This window comes from Somniosus microcephalus, chromosome 4 (genome assembly GCF_052327205.1).
Source record: "Somniosus microcephalus isolate GS21.2 chromosome 4, FLI_Smic_1.0, whole genome shotgun sequence".
NCBI lineage: Eukaryota > Metazoa > Chordata > Chondrichthyes > Squaliformes > Somniosidae > Somniosus > Somniosus microcephalus.
This window is the reverse complement of record NC_140990.1, coordinates 331,512,866-331,540,558: the sequence shown is the minus strand read 5'-3', so window position 1 is coordinate 331,540,558 and position 27,693 is coordinate 331,512,866. Positions and strand designations below refer to the sequence as shown.

Here is a 27,693-nt window from a genome sequence, read left to right as displayed (position 1 = left end):
AGGCCCTGGGCCTCACTCCCACTCCCAGTCACAGGCCCTGGGCCTCACTCCCACTCCCAGTCACAGGCCCTGGGCCTCACTCCCACTCCCAGTCACAGGCCCTGGGCCTCACTCCCACTCCCAGTCACAGGCCCTGAGCCTCACTCCCACCCCCAGTCACAGGCCCCGGGCCTCACTCCCACTCCCAGGGCCTCACTCTCACTCCCAGTCACAGGCCCTGGGCCTCACTCCCGCCCCCAGTCACAGGCCGTGGGCCTCACTCCCACCCCCAGTCACAGGCCCTGGGCCTCACTCCCACTCCCAGGGCCTGGGCCTCACTCCCAGTCACAGGCCCTGGGCCTAACACTAACTCCCAGTCACAGGCCCTGGGCCTCACTCCTGGCCCCAGTCACAGGCCCCGGGCCTCACTCCCAGTCACAGGCCCTGGGCCTCACTCCCACTCCCAGGGCCCGGGCCTCACTCCCACTCCCAGTCACAGGCCCTGGGCCTCACTCCCACCCCCAGTCACAGGCCCTGGGCCTCACTCCCACTCCCACTCCCAGGGCCCGGGCCTCACTCCCACTCCCACTCCCAGGCCCTGGGCCTCACTCCCACCCCCAGTCACAGGCCCTGGGCCTCACTCCCACCCCAAGTCACAGGGCCCGGGCCTCACTCCCACTCCCAGTCACAGGCCCCGGGCCTCACTCCCACTCCCAGGCCCTGGGCCTCACTCCCGCCCCCAGTCACAGGCCCCGGGCCTCACTCCCGCCCCCAGTCACAGGCCCTGGGCCTCACTCCCACTCCCAGTCACAGGCCCCGGGCCTCACTCCCACTCCCAGGCCCTGGGCCTCACTCCCACTCCCAGGCCCTGGGCCTCACTCCCAGTCACAGGCCCTGGGCCTCACTCCCACTCCCAGTCACAGGCCCTGGGCCTCACTCCCACTCACAGGCCCCGGGCCTCACTCCCGCTCCCAGTCACAGGCCCCGGGCCTCACTCCCACTCCCAGGCCCCGGGCCTCACTCCCAGTCACAGGCCCTGGGCCTCACTCCTGCCCCCAGTCACAGGCCCCGGGCCTCACTCCCGCCCCCAGTCACAGGCCCTGGGCCTCACTCCCACTCCCAGGCCCCGGGCCTCACTCCCGGCCCCAGTCACAGGCCCGGGCCTCACTCCCACCCCCAGTCACAGGGCCCGGGCCTCACTCCCGCTCCCAGTCACAGGCCCTGGGCCTCACTCCCACTCCCAGGGCCTCACTCCCACTCCCAGTCACAGGCCCTGGGCCTCACTCCCGCCCCCAGTCACAGGCCCCGGGCCTCACTCCCACTCCCAGGCCCCGGGCCTCACTCCCGCCCCCAGTCACAGGCCCTGGGCCTCACTCCCACTCCCAGTCACAGGCCCTGGGCCTCACTCCCGCCCCCAGTCACAGGCCCTGGGCCTCACTCCCACTCCCAGTCACAGGCCCCGGGCCTCACTCCCACTCCCAGGCCCCGGGCCTCACTCCCACTCCCAGGCCCCGGGCCTCACTCCCACTCCCAGTCACAGGCCCCGGGCCTCACTCCCACTCCCAGTCACAGGCCCTGGGTCTCACTCCCACTCCCAGTCACAGGGCCCGGGCCTCACTCCCGCCCCCAGTCACAGGCCCCGGGCCTCACTCCCACTCCCAGGCCCTGGGCCTCACTCCCACTCCCAGGCCCTGGGCCTCACCCCCCAGTCACAGGCCCTGGGCCTCACTCCCGCTCCCAGTCACAGGCCCTGGGCCTCACTCCCACTCCCAGGCCCCGGGCCTCACTCCCACTCCCAGGCCCCGGGCCTCACTCCCACTCCCAGTCACAGGCCCCGGGCCTCACTCCCACTCCCAGTCACAGGCCCTGGGTCTCACTCCCACTCCCAGTCACAGGGCCCGGGCCTCACTCCCGCCCCCAGTCACAGGCCCCGGGCCTCACTCCCAGTCACAGGCCCTGGGCCTCACTCCCACTCCCAGTCACAGGCCCTGGGCCTCACTCCCACCCCCAGTCACAGGCCCTGGGCCTCACTCCCACTCCCAGTCACAGGCCCTGGGCCTCACTCCCACCCCCAGTCACAGGCCCTGGGCCTCACTCCCACTCCCAGTCACAGGCCCTGGGCCTCACTCCCACTCCCAGGCACAGGCCCTGGGCCTCACTCCCAGTCACAGGCCCTGGGCCTCACTCCCGCCCCCAGTCACAGGCCCCGGGCCTCACTCCCAGTCACAGGCCCTGGGCCTCACTCCCACTCCCAGTCACAGGCCCTGGGCCTCACTCCCACCCCCAGTCACAGGCCCTGGGCCTCACTCCCAGTCACAGGCCCTGGGCCTCACTCCCACTCCCAGGCACAGGCCCTGGGCCTCACTCCCACTCCCAGGCACAGGCCCTGGGCCTCACTCCCACTCCCAGGCACAGGCCCTGGGCCTCACTCCCACTCCCAGGCCCTGGGCCTCACTCCCACTCCCAGTCACCTCCCACTCCCAGTCACAGGCCCTGGGCCTCACTCCCACTCCCAGGCCCTGAGCCTCACTCCCACCCCCAGTCACAGGCCCCGGGCCTCACTCCCACGGCCTCACTCTCACTCCCAGTCACAGGCCCTGGGCCTCACTCCCGCCCCCAGTCACAGGCCGTGGGCCTCACTCCCACCCCCAGTCACAGGCCCTGGGCCTCACTCCCACTGCCAGGGCCTGGGCCTCACTCCCAGTCACAGGCCCTGGGCCTAACACTAACTCCCAGTCACAGGCCCTGGGCCTCACTCCTGGCCCCAGTCACAGGCCCCGGGCCTCACTCCCAGTCACAGGCCCTGGGCCTCACTCCCACTCCCAGGGCCCGGGCCTCACTCCCACTCCCAGTCACAGGCCCTGGGCCTCACTCCCACCCCCAGTCACAGGCCCTGGGCCTCACTCCCACTCCCACTCCCAGGGCCCGGGCCTCACTCCCACTCCCACGCCCTGGGCCTCACTCCCACCCCCAGTCACAGGCCCTGGGCCTCACTCCCACCCCCAGTCACAGGCCCTGGGCCTCACTCCCACCCCCAGTCACAGGGCCCGGGCCTCACTCCCACTCCCAGTCACAGGCCCCGGGCCTCACTGCCAGTCCCAGTCACAGGCCCTGGGCCTCACTCCCACTCCCAGTCACAGGCCCTGGGCCTCACTCCCGCCCCCAGTCACAGGCCCTGGGCCTCACTCCCACCCCCAGTCACAGGCCCTGGGCCTCACTCCCACCCCCAGTCACAGGGCCCGGGCCTCACTCCCACTCCCAGTCACAGGCCCCGGGCCTCACTCCCACCCCCAGTCACAGGGCCCGGGCCTCACTCCCACTCCCAGGCCCCGGGCCTCACTGCCAGTCCCAGTCACAGGCCCTGGGCCTCACTCCCACCCCCAGTCACAGGGCCCGGGCCTCACTCCCACTCCCAGGCCCTGGGCCTCACTCCCACCCCCAGTCACAGGGCCCGGGCCTCACTCCCACTCCCAGTCACAGGCCCCGGGCCTCACTGCCAGTCCCAGGGCCTGGGTGCGAGAAGTGGGAAGAAAATGTAACTTTGAAGTAGTAAAATAAACCAGACTCTGATGCCGAAGGACATGGAGGTGTGAAGAAGCAGTGATTTAGGGCACCGGAATTGATGGCACTGTCAGTTATGTGGTCTGCAGGAAGCTGTTTAAAGTAGATTGGAATCATCAGCAAAGGTCTGGTTAATGAGGTATTGCAGCACCATGATATGGAGGCACAGTATTAGTGGACACAGGAAGCATGGTGCCACAGACAGTGACACAGACAAACTGCAATGGGACACGGAGACACGCAGATGAAGAGATGGAGGCAAAGAGAGACGGAGGCAAAGAGAGAGACGGATGCAGAGAGAGACGGAGGCAGGCAATCAGAGACAAACATAAAACAGAGACAAATACATAGACAACAATAGAGAAACAGTCAGCTGATGCTGTAAAAAGGTAAAACACGGGCACTGGAAGACAGACAGGGTCACCGAGGGCAATTTCCACTGTTAGATCTGAACACAGGAGTCACCACCTCTCGCTGCACAGCAGGTATAGTCAAAAGCTCAGAGACTGGCAGTGAGAGAGACACTAAAACAAAACGATAGCAAAATACTGCAGATGTTGGAAATCCGAAATAACAACAGAAAATGCTGGAAAAACTCAGCAAGTCAGGCAACATCCGTGGAGAGAAATTTGAGTTGACGTTTCGGGTTTGACCCTTCTTCAAAAAACAACAAGGAGGTATGGGGATAGACAGAGTGATAAGAAATGAGCAACGTGAGATAATGAGTCACCAAACCACAGTAACACTAAGATACAGAGACCCCCGGCGGGGAGAGAGAATAGCACAGAGAGTTACGGAGACACCGAGGAGATAGAAACAGGGACAGAGAGATCTCGCAGACAAGTAGAGGCCAAGACACAGAGAGAACAGGAGAGAGGGGCAGAAAAAGCATCTTCAATCTATGCTTCATTGCTCCACCGCTACGATTACGCTGGTTTTATCGCTGCCATGCCTATCTAACCTTCCACTCTCTGTACTTCGATGAAATCCTGATGGTCTCTTTTAGCTTTTGAGTCTTTCTAACCTCGTAACCCTAGATTATTTCAGCTGTACGTTAGACCACCCATGTAGGCAAGTCTCCAATCCTTGTGTTGACCCTTGCTACGAGAGCTTGGTAATCTTTCGACAATGCCTTGCAGGTTAAAGGCACGGCAAACCCCGTTTGTTCATTGCTGGTAGACACCAGACTACCTTATAGCTCCGTAAGATCTCATCCTTATGTTTCAAATATCAAACAATATTTTGCAACAATGAACCAGTGAATAATTTTGAGTAACACAGTTATATATTTACAGTAGATTAGTCATCTAACTCTGAGTAGACAAAATTAAGAGAGCACAACCGTAACTGATCTAACCTTTTAGAAATTATTTTAATTAGACATAATATTTCTTCTTAATCTTTCAAGATTATACGAATGTCTCCGCTGAGGTTTTCAAACAGTTTCTTATGAGATTGTTCAACTAACGGCCTTTCTCCTGAGGTCTCCCTAATGCAAACAGAATTTTCTCCTTAATATTCCAGAAAATCATTACCAAGATATCCTGGATTTTGAATATCAAGCCACTGGAATATAAAAAGGAGCCGTCAGTCAAACACAAACCGAACCAGTCATGAAGCGTTTGCATCTAAATAGTTAGTGCAATCGGTAGCACCTTCCCCTCTGTGCATTCCTAGTGCAGTGCTGAGAGAATGCTGCACTGTCGGAGGGGCAGTACTGAGGGAGTGCTGCACTGTCGGAGGGGCAGTACTGAGGGAGTGCTGCACTGTCGGAGGGGCAGTACTGAGAGAATGCTGCACTGTCGGAGGGGCAGTACTGAGGGTGCGCTGCACTGTCGGAGGGGCAGTACTGAGGGAGTGCTGCACTGTCGGAGGGGCAGTACTGAGGGAGTGCTGCACTGTCGGAGGGGCAGTACTGAGAGAATGCTGCACTGTCGGAGGGGCAGTACTGAGGGTGCGCTGCACTGTCGGAGGGGCAGTACTGAGGGAGTGCTGCACTGTCGGAGGGGCAGTACTGAGGGAGTGCTGCACTGTCGGAGGGGCAGTACTGAGGGAGTGCTGCACTGTCGGAGGGGCAGTACTGAGGGAGTGCTGCACTGTCGGAGGGGCAGTACTGAGGGAGTGCTGCACTGTCGGAGGGGCAGTACTGAGGGAGTGCTGCACTGTCGGAGGGGCAGTGCTGAGGGAACGCTGCACTGTCGGAGGGGCAGTACTGAAGGACTGCTGCACTGTCGGAGGGGCAGTACTGAGGGAGTGCTGCACTGTCGGAGGGGCAGTACTGAGGGAGTGCTGCACTGTCGGAGGGGCAGTACTGAGGGAACGCTGCACTGTCGGAGGGGCAGTGCTGAGGGAACGCTGCACTGTCGGAGGGGCAGTACTGAAGGACTGCTGCACTGTCGGAGGGGCAGTACTGAGGGAGTGCTGCACTGTCGGAGGGGCAGTACTGAGGGAATGCTGCACTGTCAGATGGGGCAGTACTGAGGGAATGCTGCACTGTCAGATGGGGCAGTACTGAGGGAATGCTGCACTGTCGGAGGGGCAGTACTGAGGGAGTGCTGCACTGTCGGAGGGGCAGTACTGAGGGAATGCTGCATTGTCGGAGGGGCAGTACTGAGGGAGCGCTGCACTGGTTGGAGGGGCAGTGCTGAGGGAGCGCTGCACTGGTCGGAGGCGCAGTGCTGAGGGAGCGCTGCACTGTCGGAGGGGCAGTGCTGAGGGAGCGCTGCACTGGTCGGAGGGGCAGTGCTGAGGGAGCGCTGCACTGGTCGGAGGCGCAGTGCTGAGGGAGCGCTGCACTGTCGGAGGGGCAGTGCTGATGGCGTGCTGCTCTGTCGGTGGGTCAGTACTGAGGAAGTGCTGCACTGTCGGAGGGGCAGTACTGAGGGAGTGCTGCACTGTCGATGGGTCAGTACTGAGGGAGCACTGTACTGTCTAGGGGCAGTACTGAGGGAGCGCTGCACTGTCGGAGGGTCAGTGCTGAGGGAGTGCTGCACTGTCGGAGGGTCAGTGCTGAGGGAGTGCTGCACTGTCGGAGGGTCAGTGCTGAGGGAGCGCTGCACTGTCGGAGGTACCGTCTTTCGGATGTGACTTTAAACCAAGGCCCCGTCTACTCTCTCAGGTGGACGTAAAAGATCCCATGGCCACTATTTCGAAGAAGAGCAGGGGAGCTCCCCCCAGTGTCCTGGCCAATATTTATCCCTCAACCAACATCACTAAAACAGATGATCTGCTCATTGTCTCATTGCTGTTTGTGGGAGCTTGTTGTGCTCAAATTGTTTGCCACGTTTCCTACATCACAACAGTGACTACACTTCAAAAGTACTTCATTGGTTGTGAAGCACCTTGGGACATCCTGAGGTCATGAATGGCGCGATATAAATCTTAAACAGTTTTTATGTGGATTTCAATGTTAACTGTGCTCACACTGTTGTCATGGCCTGTGATGCCTGTCACTGACTCTGTAACTAGGCTTTCCCTGTTTGGTAGATTTGGGTCAGGTTTTGGCTGTTGCTCCACCTCACTCTGTGCAGTTCCCCAATTACATGAACTTGGTTTGAGTATGCATGCAATAGGAGGCACTGGCCACTGGGTGGTGCTGCCAAAAGATTTGCAACCCTTCCCTCCCCAACTAATTTCACAAAGCACGGTCTTCACCAGCAGGAGGATCATTTGATTGCTTCAATTTCCTCCATGGCCTCGCCCTGCCCTATCTCTTCCCAATCTCTGCGCTCCTCCAATTCTGGCCTCTTGAGCATCCCTGATTTCCCTCACCCCCCACTATTAGTGGCCGTGTCTTCAGCTGCCAAGGACCTGAGCTCTGGAATTCCCTCCCTAAACCTCTCCGCCTCTCTTCCCTCCTTTAAGACGCTCCTTCAAACCTACCTCTTTGACCAAGCTTTTTGTCACCTGTCCTAATATCTCATGTGGCTCGGTGTCAATACTACATTAAAGGCGCTATATAAATGCAAGTTGTTGATTAATATTACTACAAAAGGTTTTATTTATTTACAGGTCTCATCTTTATAAAGAAAGGAAATGACTACTGGCTGTGGACAGGTGCCCATTTTCAGCTGGCTATACTCCCCACTGCCTACCCTTTCCTGGACACCTAGCCCGGCCTGATACTCGGTCCTCAACTGCTGTTTGGGTTCAATTTGCCAGCCTGTTCTGTTCCCCACTCCTGTTTCTTGCCCGTTGACTTCCCCTCCCCGCTCTCTCCCTCCGCCCCCTCCAACACCCTCCCCGTGTTCAAATCAAGAATCAACAACCCGCCTCTTGGAGAACTTATTCTATGACGAGGCTGCAGACTGTAGAACTCCTCTCACCCTCAGTCTTGAGTGCAAAGGCCAATTTAACTCCATCATTCGATCACTGCGACCTGATTTACCTCGCGTGGGCTGTCACCAGGCACGGTCTCTGTACTGGGCCCCATACGTTACTGAGAAGATCTCTCAGCCCGTGGCTCGATTGAGTTTGAAGTGTGAGCCACCTCTGGACTTACCGCACTGCTCCGTACAGAATCCGTAGGGGCAATGGAGCTTTGCACACACGTGACGATAGCCTTCGATCCACCGGCAAAATTCAGGAGTCGGTTCAGTAAGTTTTTTTTTTCGTTGCTTTTTTTCCCCACCAGTCAGGCTCTGCAAGGTCTAGCTAAAGCTGTTGCTTAGCTACAGAGACGCTTGCAAGCTACGGCCGACTGTTTAGAAGCTGGGTTTGTTGCTAGATACGGAGCTCAAAAGCTCCGTATGTTTTAACATTAGCGCTGGTTTGTCCGGCAGTTTTGATGGGACGGCAACAGCTCGGTCCCGTCGGTGCCGGATATCACAAAGTTTCCTGTAACGCCAAGTGCTGGATAACAGGCTGCCAATCACAGTGTTGCAATTGTCAAGGATAAACATGGCTCCGTTCTAACTTGGTTTAGTCAGAGAGGAGCTGGTATCAATGAAACCCAGAGGGACATTTAAATACTTCCTAAAACATAGCTGTATTAATTGCAATAGTTTTATCAATCAGGGCACAGTGCATTGAAGATTAAAATCGGCTTGGTTTCAATTTGTGCCCATTATACTTTGAGGAATAGTTGCGACAGTAATTGTGGCGAATTGCTCTGGTTCCAGAAATGGCAAAACTAAGTGTCAGCAATAAAGTGACTGCAACTAAATTAGGCAAAATACAAGGCTGCAACTTTGAAAGCTGCCCGTGAGCAAGACTGGGGGTGACACATGATGGCCAACTACGCCCATCATTAGACTTTGCCTTAATCCCAGGCGATTAACCCGCTCGTGCTCTCCCAACTGCGGTCAACCCTGATGAAATTCTCCGTCACAGGCCCCGGTGGCATCTCCCATCAGTAACACCCTCAGATAATGAGGGGTCATTAACAGCAGTGACACCCTCAGAGAGTGAGGGGACATTAACAGGAGACACACTCTCAGATAATGAGGGGACATTAACAGGAGTGACACCCTCAGATAATGACGGGACATTAACAGGAGTGACACCCTCAGAGAGTGAGGGGTCATTAACAGCAGTGACCCCCTCAGAGTGAGGGGACATTAACAGCAGTGACACCCTCAAAGTGAGGGGTCATTAACAGCAGTGACACCCTCAGATAATGATGGGACATTAACAGGAGTGACACCCTCAGAGTGAGGGGACATTAACAGGAGTGACACCCTCAGAGAGTGAGGAGTCATTAACAGGAGTGACACCCTCAGAGAGTGAGGGGTCATTAACAGCAGTGACACCCTCAGATAATGATGGGACATTAACAGGAGTGACACCCTCAGAGAGTGAGGGGTCATTAACAGCAGTGACACCCTCAGATAATGATGGGACATTAACAGGAGTGACACCCTCAGAGAGTGAGGGGTCATTAACAGCAGTGACACCCTCAGATAATGATGGGACATTAACAGGAGTGACACCCTCAGAGTGAGGGGACATTAACAGGAGTGACACCCTCAGAGTGAGGGGACATTAACAGGAGTGACACCCTCAGAGAGTGAGGAGTCATTAACAGGAGTGACACCCTCAGAGAGTGAGGGGTCATTAACAGCAGTGACACCCTCAGATAATGATGGGACATTAACAGGAGTGACACCCTCAGAGAGTGAGGGGTCATTAACAGCAGTGACACCCTCAGATAATGATGGGACATTAACAGGAGTGACACCCTCAGAGAGTGAGGGGTCATTAACAGCAGTGACACCCTCAGATAATGATGGGACATTAACAGGAGTGACACCCTCAGAGTGAGGGGACATTAACAGCAGTGACACCCTGAGAGAGTGAGGAGTCATTAACAGGAGTGACACCCTCAGAGAGTGAGGGGAGATAAACAGGAGTGACACCCTCAGACAGAGTGACGTTAATGGCAGTAAGCTCCAGGATAGGGTAGATTGTTCATGGTGTGTGTACAAAGATTAATTGGGTGGGTAGAGTCCATGATAGGGTAGAGTGTACATGGTGTGTGGAAGGAGATTAAATGGGTGGGTAGAGTCCATGATAGGGTGGAGTGGACATGGTGTGTGGAAGGAGATTAAATGGGTGGGTAGAGTCCATGATAGGGTGGAGTGGACATGGTGTGTGGAAGGAGATTAAATGGGTGGGTAGAGTCCATGATAGGGTGGAGTGGACATGGTGTGCGGAAGGAGATTAAATGGGTGGGTAGAGTCCATGATAGGGTAGAGTGGACATGGTGTGTGGAAGGAGATTAAATGGGTGGGTAGAGTGCATGATAGGGTGGAGTGTACATGGTGTGTGGAAGGAGGTTAAATGGGTGGGTAGAGTCCATGATAGGGTGGAGTGGACATGGTGTGTGGAAGGAGATTAAATGGGTGGGTAGAGTGCATGATAGGGTGGAGTGGACATGGTGTGTGGAAGGAGATTAAATGGGTGGGTAGAGTCCATGATAGGGTGGAGTGTACATGGTGTGTGGAAGGAGATTAAATGGGTGGGTAGAGTCCGTGATAGGGTGGAGTGTACATGGTGTGTGGAAGGAGATTAAATGGGTGGGTAGAGTCCATGATAGGGTGGAGTGTACATGGTGTGTGGAAGGAGATTAAATGGGTGGGTAGAGTCCATGATAGGGTGGAGTGTACATGGTGTGTGGAAGGAGATTAAATGGGTGGGTGGAGTCCATGATCGGGTGGAGTGGACATGATGTGTGGAAGGAGATTAAATGGGTGGGTAGAGTCCATGATAGGGTGGAGTGGACATGGTGTGTGGAAGGAGATTAAATGGGTGGGTAGAGTCCATGATAGGGTGGAGTGGACATGGTGTGTGGAAGGAGATTAAATGGGTGGGTGGAGTCCATGATAGGGTGGAGTGTACATGGTGTGTGGAAGGAGATTAAATGGGTGGGTAGAGTCCATGATAGGGTGGAGTGGACATGGTGTGTGGAAGGAGATTAAATGGGTGGGTAGAGTGTACATGGTGTGTGGAAGGAGAATAAATGGGTGGGTAGAGTCCGTGATAGGGTAGAGTGGACATGGGTTGCGGGAGGAATAGGCTTGATAGGTTGAAATGCCTTTCTTCATTTTGTGCTGTTTTATGATATCATTGGTTGTGGAGACTGGTTTTGCTGATTGTTTGATAGTTGTATTTTGCTCGGTTGAATGGTTCTACTAACTAGTTCTCAATTCCATACTTCTTGCTCATCAGTGTCAGTTCCCTTCTGAACTGATGTCCACTGTAGTTCATTATTTCATTTGGAGTTTGTCCCGGTTGTCCAGTGTGGCGCACGGACCCGCCGGTACGACACATTGCCTGTACCATGTGAGTGGAGCAACAGGAAACTCTGCAGCGATCTCTTCCCTTACACCGAGAAACCAGGTTCATTGTATGAATGCAGAGAGCACTACAATGGCTTTGATCCACCCGAGCAACCAGAAGGTTCACTCAACTGGCCCATCGATGAATGGCAGGTCCTGGTAACTATCAATATCTCGGGCACAGCTCACTCACTGAGAAACACAACTAAATACCAACTACCAAATGTAACAGATTAATTTTATTACAAATTAAAATTCCATAAATAACTTTCAAATACAGTATTTACAAGAACCTGGGTTCAAGTCCAATTTCAGCATAGCTACAAAGACGACAGCCGTTTTATGAAAGCTAGCCGAGGTTCTGTGAGAACTCAAACATCCCCCGTTCAGGCAAACTCTGTTATACACGCACTGTCTTCATCAAAACATGTTGGTAAAACTTTTTTAATAATGTGCACAGGGAGAGAAACACCAGAAGAGTGGTTTATTATCAAGATATCGGGAACAAGGAACATGGCTTCATCAGAAACTAGGGACACGGTGATAAATGATCCCAGGCAAGGAAGACATTGATGCATTTACATCATTGCGTCAAGTGTTGATAAACAAATTTAAAAAGTCTGCCAGACACTTTTATGAAGACAATGCCCTTTCAATATCAAATTTTCCAGTACAATTACAAGAGGTAACAAATACATGAAATCTAACACAAAAATTACAACAGGCACATAAGTACAGACCTGGTTCCTGAGTATCAAATTCAACATCAGTGTCTCGTCACGGGCTGGGAATATTAATGCCCGTTATCATTTGAGTTTTCAAGCTGCAATATTACTTATCCAATAAAAATGCTCTGATTGGAAAACACACAGCCCATGTTGATCATAGCTACAAATGGGGGTGCTGTGCTGCAGCTCGGACCCCCATTTACAGGAGTCCGAGCTACAACACAGGACCCCCATTTACAGGAGTCCGAGCTACAACACAGCACCCCCATTTACAGGAGTCCGAGCTACAACACAGCACCCCCATTTACAGGAGTCCGAGCTGCAACACAGGACCCCCATTTACAGGAGTCCGAGCTGCAACACAGCACCCCCATTTACAGGAGTCCGAGCTACAACACAGCACCCCCATTTACAGGAGTCCGAGCTACAACACAGCACCCCCATTTACAGGAGTCCGAGCTACAACACAGCACCCCCATTTACAGGAGTCCGAGCTGTAACACAGCACCCCCATTTACAGGAGTCCGAGCTACAACACAGCACCCCCATTTACAGGAGTCCGAGCTGTAACACAGCACCCCCATTTACAGGAGTCCGAGCTACAACACAGGACCCCCATTTACAGGAGTCCGAGCTACAACACAGGACCCCCATTTACAGGAGTCCGAGCTGTAACACAGCACCCCCATTTACAGGAGTCCGAGCTACAACACAGCACCCCCATTTACAGGAGTCCGAGCTACAACACAGGACCCCCATTTACAGGAGTCCGAGCTGCAACACAGCACCCCCATTTACAGGAGTCCGAGCTACAACACAGCACCCCCATTTACAGGAGTCCGAGCTACAACACAGCACCCCCATTTACAGGAGTCCGAGCTGTAACACAGCACCCCCATTTACAGGAGTCCGAGCTACAACACAGCACCCCCATTTACAGGAGTCCGAGCTGTAACACAGCACCCCCATTTACAGGAGTCCGAGCTGCAACACAGCACCCCATTTACAGGAGTCCGAGCTGCAACACAGCACCCCCATTTACAGGAGTCCGAGCTGCAACACAGCACCCCCATTTACAGGAGTCCGAGCTGCAACACAGCACCCCCATTTACAGGAGTCCGAGCTGCAACACAGCACCCCCATTTACAGGAGTCCGAGCTGCAACACAGCACCCCCATTTACAGGAGTCCGAGCTACAACACAGCACCCCCATTTACAGGAGTCCGAGCTGCAACACAGCACCCCCATTTACAGGAGTCCGAGCTGCAACACAGCACCCCCATTTACAGGAGTCCGAGCTACAACACAGCACCCCCATTTACAGGAGTCCGAGCTGTAACACAGCACCCCCATTTACAGGAGTCCGAGCTGTAACACAGCACCCCCATTTACAGGAGTCCGAGCTGCAACACAGCACCCCCATTTACAGGAGTCCGAGCTGCAACACAGCACCCCCATTTCACACACACTGCAGGGCCAATAATTCCAGTCTTTTGGCCGACTGTTGATTCCTGTGGGACTGGGATGGAGTGAAAGACCAGGAGCAATTATCATAGAAGGAATGAGGGGTAAAGAAAAAAAAGATACCATATTGAAAAGGTGGAGAGACAGAGATTTACACCCCCCGTTAGGCACTGGCACAGTCTGGGTGAATCATACCGCATTGCAATGTCACGTAATGAACACTACTGCAGTCTGCGAAGACAACTGAAAGTAAAGCTGAAACTTTTATTTCACAAATACTGGCAGCATAAATGCAGGGGACATTTTCTTTGTGGTCTGGAACATTTAGGCTTGGTATTCTGGTTCTAAAGGTGTACTCTTTCTCTCTCGGTGGCTCTTCAGGTTGAGCCAGTTTCACTCTAGTGGAGGCAGGGTTAAGCCATACTGTTTCGGGAGAGTGGAACAGCTCGATGACTCAGTGATTATAGAGTGCTTTCACTGTTGTTGCGGGGTGTGGGTAAAATCTGCTTTCATTACCGTCATTCTGCAAGTGAAAGAAGGCCAGTAAACGGGAAACAATTACATCTCAGGTGGATGCAAAGAAAATATCTTGGCCCAGAAATTCCTGCCAGGCGCTAATCCTGGCAGTTATACTGGGACTCTGCTGAAGTTCAAGGGGTCGGCATCTGCGTGGACTCCGTCCCCCACTTTAAGATGCTGGAAACACTAGCAGAAACTTGGCCGCCTGGGGCCGGGGTGGGGGGAGATAAGAGCCGCCTCCCACTTGAAAAAGGTATTGAGGGTGTTGACCCTTTGCCCTATGTCAGAGGCAACTTTAAAACATTTTTTAATAAAGATTTTCCTGCTGATCTTTAGGGTCCAGACCAGGACCCCAGGCCCCAGAACAATTTGAAACCATTCCAGTGGACTCCTGCCGGAGGAGGCCATTCAGCCCCTCGAGCCTGTTCCATCATTCAATGAGATCACGGCTGATCTGTATCTTACCTCCACCTACCCGCCATGGTTACACATCCTGTAATACCCTTGCCTAACAAAATCTATCAATCTCAGTTTTGAAAGTTTCGATTGACCCCCCCAGCCTCAACAGCTTTTTGGGGGAGAGAATTCCAGATTTCCACTACCCTTGTGTGAAAGTGCTTCCTGATGTAGAGGATGTAGCTCAGTGATAGAGCGCATGCTTTGCATGTATGAGGTCCTGTGTTCAATCCCCAGCTGCTCCAAATCTTAATTTTTATGTTCTTATACAGATTTTTACAAGATAAGGGAGTGAAGGGTTATGGGGAGTGGGCGGGGAAGTGGTTTTGAGCCCAAGATCAGCCACGATCTTATTGAATGGCGGAGCAGGCTCGAGGGGGCAGGTGGCCTATTCCTGCTCCTATTTCTTATGTTCTGACATCACCCCTCAATGACAACTGAACAGCAGACAGCAAAGGGCTGCACTAAATGAATGATTTCTTTTTATTCACTCTCAGGATGTGGGCGTCACTGGCAAGGCCAGAATCCATTACCCATCCCTAGTTGTCCTGACCGAGTGGCTTGCTAGGTCATTTCAGAGGGCAGTTAAGAGTTAACCACGTTGGTGTGGGACTGGAGTCACATAAAGGCCAGACCAGGTAAGGACGGCAGGTTTCCTTTCCTCAAGGACATCGGTGAACCGGTTGGGTTTTTACAACAATCCGATAGTTTCATGGCTATTTTCACTGATACCAGCATTTCCCTCCCCACCCCACCCCCCCATACTTTTAAAACTAAATTCAAATTCTCAAACTGCCGCAGTGGGATTTGAACTCCCGTTTCCTCTAGGTCATTAGTCCAGGCCTCTGGATTACTCGTCCAGTAACATAACCACTACACTACTGTACCTAGTTTCTCAGGCTGGAAGGCTAGTGGGGTGCCCTTAAGATCGGTGTTGGGATCATATATAAAACGAATGCTCTACACTCAGACATAAAGAATGGCTATCAAATCTTGCTACCAAATTGTGAGGAGTAGGAAACGTCCAGGAAGAACGCAGGAGACTACAAGAGGGCATCAACAGGTCTAGGAGCATTGGGCAGACAAGTGGTAGATGCAGTTTAACAAACTAAAAAATGTGGTAATACATTAAGGAATAAGGGATGGAAATGTAGTTCATATTGTAAATATCTTAATGCAGTGGAGTAGGAAGGATGTGAAGAGACATAAATCCTTAAAAGTGGGAACAGAGAGTCAAAAAAAAGTCATTGGGAAGGCAAATGAGATTTTGGAGTTAATACTGAGAGGGATTGGGTGCAGAAGGAAAGAGGTCATGACAACTGGTTAGGTCACATCTGGAATACTGTATGCAGTTTTGAGCTCCTCATAAATCACCAAAAGTACAATGCAGGTTTACCAGGATCATACCAGGGGTCTAAGTTATAAGTTATAAGGGGGGGTTCTCCCCAGCGTCCTGCCAACATTCAACCAACACCACCAAAATACACAGATTTGTCTGGTCATTCATTTGATGTTTGTGGGACCTCTCAAACTTGCTGACGTAACAACAATGGCTCCACTTCAACAGTAGCACTACAAAGCACTGGGGACGTCCCGAGGTGATAAACGAAGTTCTTTCTTTTTTAGCAGATAAAGGAGAGCAATGAGCCGGTGAAAACACACATTCAATGCAAACACAAACTTCAAATCAAAGGCTTATTTGCAGCATGTTAAACTGCACCCGGGCACTTCCTTCCAATGTCCCAGGGAGTTACCAGGCAGGGATGTATGCTGATAGATTACAAGGACTCCTTCGAACAAGATATAGACGGCCACGGTCCAGGCTTGCTGTAAATATTGGGTTTCCTCCTATAAGTGGTGGGAGCTTCGCTATTTCTTTGAGCGGAAGGCGGTTCAAGTACATATCCGTGAAGTATCAGAGATTTTAGTGAAATGAAATGAACTGAAAGAAGAGAAGGAAATGGGCAGAATTAACCAGACCAGGCTGAGCGTCGAGAGAGGCTGGGGTGTGTGGAAGAATCAGTGCCATTAAAAAATCCCAACTGGGTTTCATGAGAAATGCTAAATTAATTACAAGAACATAACAGGGATAATGCCTGCGCTCACTGCTTCCACAATACGCTTGAAAATCACAAACAGAATTGCACTGAAGCTAATCCAGTACTTACGTATTCAGGCCTCTTATTTCTAACCATACAGTGAGAGCACTCAGCACAGGATACAGGAGGAGTCCGGTACTTGTGTGATGTGCAGCATGTTTATGTATCCAACATATGATTCAGCCTAACCAAATGGACAATGTATGTATTAGAACAGACAGTAGAGTGTCAGCCTTGGCTCAGTGGGCAGCACTCTCGCCTCGGAGTCAGAAGGTCTTAAGCCCCAGAGACTTGAGCACTAAATCTAGGCTGACACTGTTGGAGGTGCCGTCTTTCGGGTGAGACGTTAAACCGTCTGCTGTCTCCGGTGGACGTAAAAGATCCCACAGCGCTATTTTGAAGAAGAGTGGGGGAGTTCTCCCCGGTGCCCTGGCCAATAGTTATCCCTCAACCAACATCACTGAAACAGATTATCTGATAGACAAAGTGGCTGCCACCTTTCCTACATTGCAACAGTGACGACACTTCACAAAGTACTTCATTGGTTGTGAAGCACTTTGAGATGTCCCGAGGTGGTGAAAGGTGCTATATAAATGCAAGTCCTTTCCTCTTTACCACATGCAACTGACTCTAAAAACAGTTATCACAGGCTTAAGGGAGGCACGCAAGTACATACCCAGTAACTCCAGGATATGGAATAAATCCATTTTAATATACAAACTGAATTCTGAACCCGACTGCTTCCAGGGGGTGAATTTCCACCTGACTGGTGGCTGTAACTTCGGTGGAAGATCGGTGTAGATGGCTGAGGGTTATCCACCAATCCTCCGCTGAAGTTGCAGAGGCTGTCGGGGGAAAGCCCCGGAGAAGGAGATTGCCGGTGCAGTCTGTATTAGCTGAGAGTTTCACTCCCATTACACGGAGAGGCCCTTTCCTTGTAGTTCCCAAAGGATGATGCTGAGATTAGTACACCCTCAGCCCCCAACAGGCTTCAGTTATCCTGAGGGCGGGGCAGTGTCACAGGAATTACTAGATGTTAAACCATGGTCTATCTAGTTCGCCTTCTACCATCCTGATAGTCGCATGATACCACGATAATGGAGTTGTTGACTAATCCTGGCAAACAACCTCTATCAATTCGTCTACAACAGACCCAGGCATGAGGCGAGGAAAACCCCCAGTGGTGGAGAGCTTTGGGATCCACAGGTCCAAAGTCACCTGTTCCTCCCAAGCACTTACCACGTATCCCATCTCAAATTACCCCTATACCGTATCCCAAAATATTGTTGCTTGGAATGAATCAATACTAACTGATTCCACCAGGGAGCCTGTCCCATAGATTGACCACTCACTCACTGAAATAATAGTTTTGAATTTATCCCCCCTTCAAGCGCAGGTCGTGGCCTCTGGTTCTGCTGCTCTGGCGCAGGTGGCACAGCCTGTTATGGTCGACATATCTAGTCCCTTTAGGATCACAAAAACTGGCAACAAGAGCACCCAGCTGCACGAGCGAGGAATAGAATGTGGGTCCCCGCCTGGGATTTCTGCTGTGCTGTCAGCAAGTCAATTCCCCAGACTGTAGCAGAGGAGCAGCCAGCCACCTGCTGGGCATTAAAGGAGGTCTGGATACAGGGTGGGTGCGGCGGGGGGGGGAATTAAAAATAAAACTAATGAATGAAATCTGTGACAGTTGGGAATGAGTGTTAGATTCCTGTGAACACATGTACATACGAGCAATGATGGACAGGTAAAGGCCCTCTGGTCCATACAACCTGTCCCACACAATGGTGATGCCACCCCACCCGAAACCATGTGATCCCCATGGACAGGTGAGAAACAGATTTAAAAAAAACCCAGGCCAATTTGGAGGGGGGGAAATCTGGGAAATTCCTCTCCGACCCCCTTAGGCGATCGAAACTAGTGCTGAGCTATTTGTTTTGGCTGGGTGTGTCTCCCGACAGCAGGTCCTGCCCAGTCCAGGGGTGTCACCAGTCCAGGGGGTGCCACCAGACCAGCACTCCGCCCTTCACTGTGTTCACACACGGCTCCTTTCTCACAGCCTCAGAGACCTTAGTCTGAGAGAATGGTGCAATTTGCATTACAGACTCCAGGTACCTAAACTTTGCCATCGCAGTCATTAGCCTCTGGCATTCCAACCCTCTCATCAGTGCATTCCCAACACCATCACCTACAAGACACCAACAGGGTTTCTCCCTACCTTATATCTGTCAATCGGATCTTCCTGCTGTGCCTGTTGCTCTCTCATTGTTTGGTATTCCTTCTCATACTTTTTCAGTTTTTTCGTTGGCACCTGGAGAGATTGAAGGAGAAAGGGGTGATAGTGGAAACTCTACAACACACTATACTTCTGGAACATGTCTACACCAAGTTCAGCCTGCAGGGGGCACAGTTGCTGCAGGATGCTGATAGCCCAAGTCAGTATGTCTCATCCATCGAAGATTTACATATAGTTACACAGGCTTTTGGCAGCTAAAACAGTGATGGGGGAGGCTCATTACTCAGTGAGGGGAGCAGTTTTGTTATTAGCAGAGGGATAAAGTACAAACAAACAACATAGGAACAGGAGTAGGCCATTCAGCCCCTTGAGCCTGTTCCGTCATTCATTTAGATTATGTCTGATCTGTATCTTAACTCCATCTACCTGCCTTGGTTCCATATCCCTTAATACCCTTACCCAACAAAATTCTATCATTCTCAGTTTTGAAATTTTCAATTGACCCCCAGCCTCAATAGCTTTTAGGGGCCCTCTTGAGCATCCCTGATTTTAATCGCTCAACCATTGGTGGCTGTGCTTTCTGTTGTCTAGGTCCTAAGCTCTGGAATTCCCTCCCTAAACCTCTCCGCCTCTCTACCTCTTTTTCCTCCTCCATTGTTAATCTAAGTCTCATCATCGTATAAGATTTAGATTAGCAATGGAGAGGAGCAAGGAACAATCTAGAGTGGAACTTCTAAACTGGAATAGGGCTAACTTCAATGGGATGTGAAAGGATCTAGCCAGAGTTAAATGGAACCAAAGACTGACAGGAAAAACAGTAATGGAACAGTGGGTGATCTTTAAGGAGGAGATGTTCCAAGTACAGGCTAGGTACATTCCAACAAGAGGGAAGGGTAAGGGAACCAAAGCAAGGGCTCCTTGGATGACGAGGGAGATAAAGAAGATGATGAAACAAAAAAAGACGGTGTATGATGCATGTCAGGTGAATTCTTCAAGGCAGAACCAGACCAAATACAATAATTTGAGAGGGGATGTGAAGATGAAAAGATTGGCAAAGAGAGAATATGAGAGTAGAATGGCGGTTAACATAAAAGGGAACCCAAAAATATTCTACCGGCATGTAAACAGTAAATGGGTAGTAAGAGGCGGGGTGGGGCCTATTAGAGACAAAGAGACTGAGTATTCTAGCCTTGCCCTGCGCCTCTATGAGTACTTTGTATCGGTGTTTACTACGGAGGTGGATGCTGACAAAATATCAGTGGAAGTGGAAAAGGGAGAAGCAATGGAAGAGACGAAAATTGATAGACAGGATGTACTAGAAAGGCTGGGTATGCTTAGAGTGGATAAGTCGCCTGGTCCAGATGGCTTGCATCCCAGGTTGCTAAGGGAATTGGGGGAGGAGATAGCGGAAGGGCTTGCCATAATTTTCCAATTTTCCCTAGATGCAAGGAGGTGCCTGAGGATTGGAAAGTGGCAAATGTGACACCATTGTTCAAGAAAGGGTGTAAGGACAATCCTAGTAACTACTTTAACATCAGTGGTGGGAAGTTTTAGAAACAATAATCAAGAAAAAAAAGTTAACGGGCATTTGGAGAGGTTTAAGCTAACACAGGTTTGTAAATGGAAGATCATGTTTGACTAATCTAATTGAATTTTTTGATGAAGTAGCAGAGAGGATTGATGAAGGGAATGCATTGGGTGTTGTCTACATGGATTTTTGGAAGGCGTTTGACAAAGTACCACATAGAAGGCTGGTTAACAAAATTGAGGCTCATGGAATAGGTGGGTCAGTGGCAGCTTGGATAAGGAGTTGGCTTAAGGACAGAAAACAGCGAGTTGTGGTAAACGGCTGTTTTTTAGACTGGAGGATGGTAGTCAGTGGTGTTCCTCAAGGGTCAGTGCATAGGTCCCTGAAGGTGGCAGGACATATTGAGAAAGTGGTTAACAAAGCAGATGGGATCTTGGGCTTCATAAATAGAGGTTTGAGTACAAAAGTAGAGAGGTTATGCTGAACCTTTATAAAGTGCTGGTTAGGCCACAACTGGAGTATTGCGTCCAGTTCTGGTCACCACACTTTAGGAAGGATGTGAAGGCCCTTAAGATGGTGCAGAGGAGATTTACCAGAATGGTTCCGGGAATGGGGGATCTTAGCTACAAGGACAGGTTGGAGAAGCTGGATTTGTTTTCATTAGAGCAAAGGAGGTTGAGGGGTGATTTGATAGAGCTGTACAAGATTATGATGGGTTTGGATAGGCTAGACAGGGAAAGGCTGTTCCCACTAGTTGATGGTACAAGGACTCGGGGACACAGATTTAAGGTTCTGGGCAAGAGATACGGGGGGATGTGAGGAAAAACTTTTTTACACAGCGAGTGGTGATGACCTGGAATTCGCTGCCGACAGAAGTGGTGGAAGCGGAGACACTCAATAGAAACATAGAAGATAGGAGCAGGAGTAGGCCATTCGGCCCCTCAAGCCTGCTCCGCCATTCAATGCGATCATGGCTGATCATCCAAATTCAGTACCCGGTCCCTGCTTTCTCCCCATACCCCTTGATCCCTTTAGCCTTAAGAAATATATCCAACTCCTTCTTGAATATATTTAATGAAATGACCTCTACTGCCTTCTGTGGTAGAGAATTCCACAGGTTCACCACTCTCTGGGTGAAGAAATTCCTCCTAATTTCTGTCCTAAATGGCTTACCCCTTATCCTTAGACTGTGACCCGTGGTTCTGGACTCCCCGACCATCGGGAACATCCTTCCTGCATCTAGTCTGTCCAGTCCTGTTAGAATTTTATAAGTTTCAATGAGATCCCCTCTCATTCTTCTAAACTCCAGTGAGTATAAGCCCAATCGACCCAATCTCTCCTCATACGTCATTCCTGCCATCCCAGGTATCAGCCTGGTGAATCTTCGCTGAACTCCTTCCATGGCAAGGACATCCTTCCTCAGATAAGGCGACCAAAACTGCACACAATACTCAAGATGTGGTCTCACCAAGGCCCTGTACAACTGCAGCAAGACATCCTTGTTCCTGTACTCAAACCCTCTCGCTACGAAGGCCAACATACCATTTGCCTTCTTAACCGCCTGCTGCACCTGCATGCTTACCTTCAGCGACTGGTGCACAAGGACACCCAGGTCTCGTTGCACTTCCCCTTCTCCCAATCTATTGCCATTCAGATAATAATCTGCCTTCCTGTTTTTGACACCAAAGTGGATAACCTCACATTTATCCATGTTATATTGCATCTGCCATGCTTCTGCCCAATCACCCAACCTGTCCAAATCATCCTGGAGTTTCTCGGCATCCTCCTCACAGCACACACGCCCACCCAGCTTTGTCTCATCTGCAAATTTGGAGATATTACATCTAGTTCCCTTGTCTAGATCATTAATATATATTGTGAATAGCTGGAGTCCAAGGACCAATCCCTGCGGTACCCCACTAGTCACTGCCTGCCTCTCGGAAAAAGATCCATTTATTCCAACTCTTTGCTTTCTGTCTGCCAACCAGTTCTCTATCCAAGTCAATACCTTGCCCCCGATCCCATGTGCCTTCACGTTACACGCTAATCTCTTATGCGGGACCTTATCGAAAGCCTTCTGAAAGTCCAAATACACCACATCCACCGGTTCTTCCTTATCTATTTTACCAGTTACATCCTCAAAAAATTCCAGTAGATTAGTCAAGCACGATTTACCTTTTGCAAATCCATGTTGACATTGTCCGATCCTGTCACTGTTTTCCAAGTGCTCTGCTATTACATCTTTTATAATGGACTCCAGCATTTTCCCCACTACCGATGTCAGGCTTACCGGTCTGTAATTCCCCGTTTTCTCTCTACCACCTTTTTTGAATAGTGGGGTAACATTAACTACCCTCCAATCCATGGGTACTGTTCCAAATTCCATCGAATGTTAGAAGATGATCAGCAATGCATCTACTATTTCTAGGGCCACTTCCTTAAGTACCCTAGGATGTAGATTATCAGGTCCTGGGGATTTATCGGCCTTCAATCCCATCAATTTCCCTAACATCATTTCCCTACAAATACTGATTTCTTGCAGTTCCTCCCTTTCATCAGGCCCTATGTTCCCCGACATCTCTGGGAGGTTATTTGTGTCCTCCTTTGTGAAGACAGAACCAAAATATGTATTTAATTGGTCAGCCATTTCTTTGTTCCCCATTATAAATTCCCGATTCTGATTGCAAGGGACCTACGCTTGACTTCACCAATCTTTTTCTCTTCACATATCTATAAAAGCTTTTACAGTCAGTTTTTATGTTCCCTGAAAGCTTACTCTCATATTCTATTTTCCCCTTCTTAATTAATCCCTTTGTCCTCCTTTGTTGAATCCTAAACTGCTCCCAATCCTCAGGTTTACTGCTTTTTCTGGCCAATTTATATGTCCTCTCCTTGGATCTTATGCTGTCCCCAATTTCCCTTGTTAGCCACGGTTGAGTCACCTTTTTTGTTTTATTTTTATGCCAAACTGTGATGAACAAATTCTGTAGTTCATCCATGCGGTCTTTGAATGTTTGCCATTGCCTATCCACCGTCAACCCTTTGAGTGACATTCCCCAATCAATCCTACCCAACTCGCGCCTCAGACCATCATAGTTTCCTTTATTTAAATTCAGGACTCTAGTCTGAGTCAACTACTTCATTCTCCATCTTAATGAAGAACTCTATCATATTATGTTTTCAAGGGGAGACTAGATAGGTACTTGAGGGAAATAAACTTGCAGGGCTACGGGGATAGAGCGGGGGGAATGGGACTGACTGGATGGCTCTACAGAGAGCCGGCACGGACTCGATGGGCTGAATGGCCTCCTTCTGTGCCGTTATGACTCTAAGACATGCCTTAAAACCTACTGCTTACTGGCCTAATTTTTCCTTATGTGGCTCGGTGTCAAATTTATTGTCTCAAAATACTCCTGTGAAGCGCCTTGGGACGTTTTATTACGTTAAAGAATATAAATACAAGTTGTTGTTGTTGAAGGGGTTGCGGGGGGGGGGGGGGGTGGGTAAAGAGAGAGTTCCACATTTGCACTCCCGTGTGTGTGAAGAAGTGCTTCCTGACATCAGCCCTGAAAGGCCTGGCTCTAATTTTAAGTTTATGCTCCCTTGTTCTGGACCCCCCACCAGAGGAAACAATTTCTCTCTATCTACCCTATCAACTCCTTTAATCATCTTAAACACCTCGATTTGATCACCCCTTAATCTTCTGTATTCAAGGGAATACAAGCCTAGTCTATGAAACCTGTCCTCATAATTTAACCCTTTTAGCACCAGTTTCATAGAAATGGGGATAGAAGGTTGCTCCATCTGGTGTACAGTTTTGGTCATGGGAAGATTATTATTGCCTTTGAGAACGTACAGAAGTGACGAAAGATATTTCTGGATAACGAGAGTTTAGATTATGAGGAAAGGTTTAGGAAGTTGTGATTGTTTTCTTTGGCTAAGAAGAGTGTTTGAGGTGACCTAATAGAAATTTTGAAGAATATGAAGAGAACTGACAAAACTGGTGGAGGTAAATGATTCAAATGTCAGGGAACGTTAGATAAAAATGGAAAAAAATGCATGAAATGGCAAATCTAAAAGACAAACACTAAATGCTGGATACACTCAGCAGGTCAGTCTATCTGTGGTGAGAACGGGTGAGTTAGCGCTCGAGGTGTTCCAACAGAGGACCCCCACCCCATGGACCAACCCTGGGTCAAAATTCTGGAACTCCCTCCCTAACAGCACTGTGGGAGCACCTTCACCACACGGACTGCAGTGGTTCAAGAAGACGGCTCACCACCACCTTCGAGGGCAATTAGGGATGGGCAATAAATGCTGCCCTTGCCAGCGACTCCCACATCCCATGAATGAATTTTTAAAAAACGTCCTCGCCCCCTGCTCCCGCAACCCATTGGAACACCGTGCTGGCAGGGTGGTCCTCACCCTTGGTGTCCACCTTCTTTTCCTTCTCCCAGGCTCCTGGGTCGCTGGAGCCTGCTCCGCTTTGCCAGTTTCTCCTGCTCCTATTTCTACCTGCCTCACCGCCTCAGCCATTCACACGCTCCCTTGGGTGTCGCAAACATCTTAAATTTCTCTCATTGTGCCTTGTATTGTCTCACTTGAATATCACTTCAGTCGTTTAACCATCTCTTGCTTTCCGCTCAAACACTTTACAAACCATTTTACTCAACTCAAGAGTATTTAATTCTCCCTTTCGGCTCCACATCTTGATATGTTAATTCACTTGTTCTCGCCACAGATGGACTGACCTGCTGAGTGTTTCCTGTGTGTTCGATTTAAAAATTATGAAGTTAGGAGTAAGTCTGGTGGAAATTTTTCATCCAAAGGATAACAGAATTGTGGGATAAATTACCTGGGAAGGCAACTGAAGCAGTCAGTGTAGGTTTAAGAGACAAACTGTGAAGAGAAAGAAGACAGACAGACTTTCTACAGCGCCGTTCATGACCGTAGGACGTCCTAAAGTGCTTAACAGCCAATGAAGTACTGTTGGAAGTGTCGTCATTGTTGTGATGTAGGGAAACACGGCAGGTAAATTGCGCACAGCAAGCTCCCATAAACAGAAATGAGAATGACCAGATGTTTAATGATGTTGGTTGAGGGATAAATATTGGCCAGGACACCAAGGAGAACTCTCCTGCTCTTCTTCAAAATACTGCCGTGGGATCTTTTACACCCACCCAAGAGGGTAAGCGGGGCCTCGGTTTAACATCTTGTCCAAAAGACAGCAACTCTGACAGTGCAGCACTCCCTCAGTACAGGACTGCGAGTGTCAGCCTGGATTTTCTGCTCAAGTCTCTGGGGTGGAACTCGATCCCACAACCTTCTGCCTTGGAGACGAGAGTACGGCTGACACAGTAGAGAGAGGAGATTGAGGTATATGATAAAAAGACAGGCAAGTAGGGTTGACTGAAGTGGCGAGCCTGTATGCACCCAATAGTCTTGTGTTGTGTCTCTGTTCTCCAAGCCTTTGCGTTCCCAGTAGTAACCTGAATCAAATGTATTCGCCTTTCCAGTTATTGCTACCGTCTCTGGCTGCACCTGGCTTTGTTACCCAAGTATAGAAAAAACACAGACGCGTAACTTGTGCCCAAAATCTTTGCGCCCCTTTGAGCTTCAGTCTGTAATATTCAGCTATAATAGCAGTTTACAAGAACATTTAAAGGCAGCAGCTTTATATTTCAATTAAGAAGAGCGCGTTGAATAATTCCTAGAAAGAGAAAGCCAAGATTGTAGTCCACAACTAATTCTGCTCAACACAGGACTATAATGTACCAGAAACCTTGACTGTGAGCGACTAAACACTCGTTACTTGTTGCCTTATCTTTAAATAATCTCCACCCTGAAAGTTCTGTCCTTAACCACACAAGGTGATAATCAGCCAATCACAACACAGCAACCAGGTTGTTCGGACAAAGGGTCAACAACCTGAAACGTTAACTCTCTTTCTCTCTCCACGATGTTGCCTGACCTGCTGAGTGTTTCCAGTATTTTCTGGATTTCCAGCATCCGCAGTATTTTGCTACTGTAACAGCAACCAGGTTACTGGGCTTACTTTCAAACACTGTAAGGCTGTATGAAATAAGAAGAATTTGTACGCCCAGCTCCCTGGCAGTGTGTGTGACCATATCCTCAGACTGAAGGTTCAGCTGTGATCCCCAGGTTGTGCGGCGTTAGCGAATCTCATTTGAGTGGGAACCCCCAGCTAATTTCACACCCGTGCTGAGGCTGGGTTGTGAAATAAGCTGGGGGTTCCCACTCACCTCTCTACTGCAAGCTGTATGTGGGGGTGTTGGGCGACAGCAGGAGCCGGGGTGAAGTTGATGCCCTCTTAGAAAATCTGCTGATTCTCATCGTCTCCGGTCACCCATGAAGATTGCAGAGATACTGGGGGGGTGGGTGCGGGATACCCGGCACTCAAAGAATGATGGGGAAAACACAGCGATCCTGAAGGCGACTGGCTCCCATAGAACTACTGGGGAAATTCAGTGACACTGTGCTCCCAGCAGAAGACTGGCTCCCATAGAACTACAGGGGAAATTCCGTGAGCCTGTGCTCTCAGCTGGGGCTGGTTCCCATAGAACTATAGGGGAAATTCAGTAACGCTGTCCTCCGCTCTCAGTATGGAGCCTCATTGTACAAGAGCACCAGGCCAGAGAATTAAAGCTTCAGTGTTAAGATGCTCTGTGAGCTAGGCTCCAGTTGTTGACACTCCTTCCCTGCTGGGAATCTCTAAATGTGCCCTTAAAGCCCAACAGGCAGTCAACATCTTTGGAGGTTGTTTATACAGAACTTCCCTCAGGGGAGTATATGGGTGGAGTAGAGAGCACGATAGGGTAGAGTGTACATGGTGTGTGAGAGAAGCAGGGTTGACTGGGCATTTCTTAGCCAAACGCCTTATGATGTTCAAATTGAACAGACGCCTTTCAACAACAACTTGCATTTCTATAGCGCCTTTAATGTAGAAAAACACCCCAAGGCCTTTCACAGGAGCGTTATCAAACAAAATTTGACACTGAGCCACAACGAAATATTAGGACAGGTGACCAAAAACTTGGTAAAAGAGGTAGGTGTTAAGGAGCATTTTAAAGGAGGAGAGGTCAAGAGGTGGAGAGGTTTAGGGAGGGAATTCCAGAGTTTAGGGCCTAGACAGCTGAAGGCACGGCTGCCGATGGTGGAGTGAGGGGTCAGAATTGGAGGAGTGCAGAGATCTTGGAGGAGGTTATAGAGATAGGGAGGGGTGAAGCCAGGGAGGGATTTGAAAACAAGACTAAGAATTTGAAAATTGAGGCCCGGAGCCGATGTAGATCAGCAAGCACAGTGGTGATGGACGAACGGGGCTGTG

The 27,693-nt window shown here is 50.6% G+C and overlaps 1 protein-coding gene across 4 annotated transcripts in view; it reads right to left on the bottom strand.

The window, feature by feature from the left end:
* LOC147120682 (rab GTPase-activating protein 1-like) overlaps window positions 1-27,693 on the bottom strand; it is a 335,058-nt gene that overhangs the window by 18,439 nt on the left and 288,926 nt on the right. For all 4 annotated transcript variants that reach the window (XM_085986863.1, XM_085986864.1, XM_085986865.1 and 1 more), the window contains one exon: window positions 18,803-18,895. In XM_085986863.1, coding sequence (XP_085842989.1) covers window positions 18,803-18,895 — 93 coding nt within the window. The remainder of the gene's footprint in view (window positions 1-18,802; window positions 18,896-27,693) is intronic.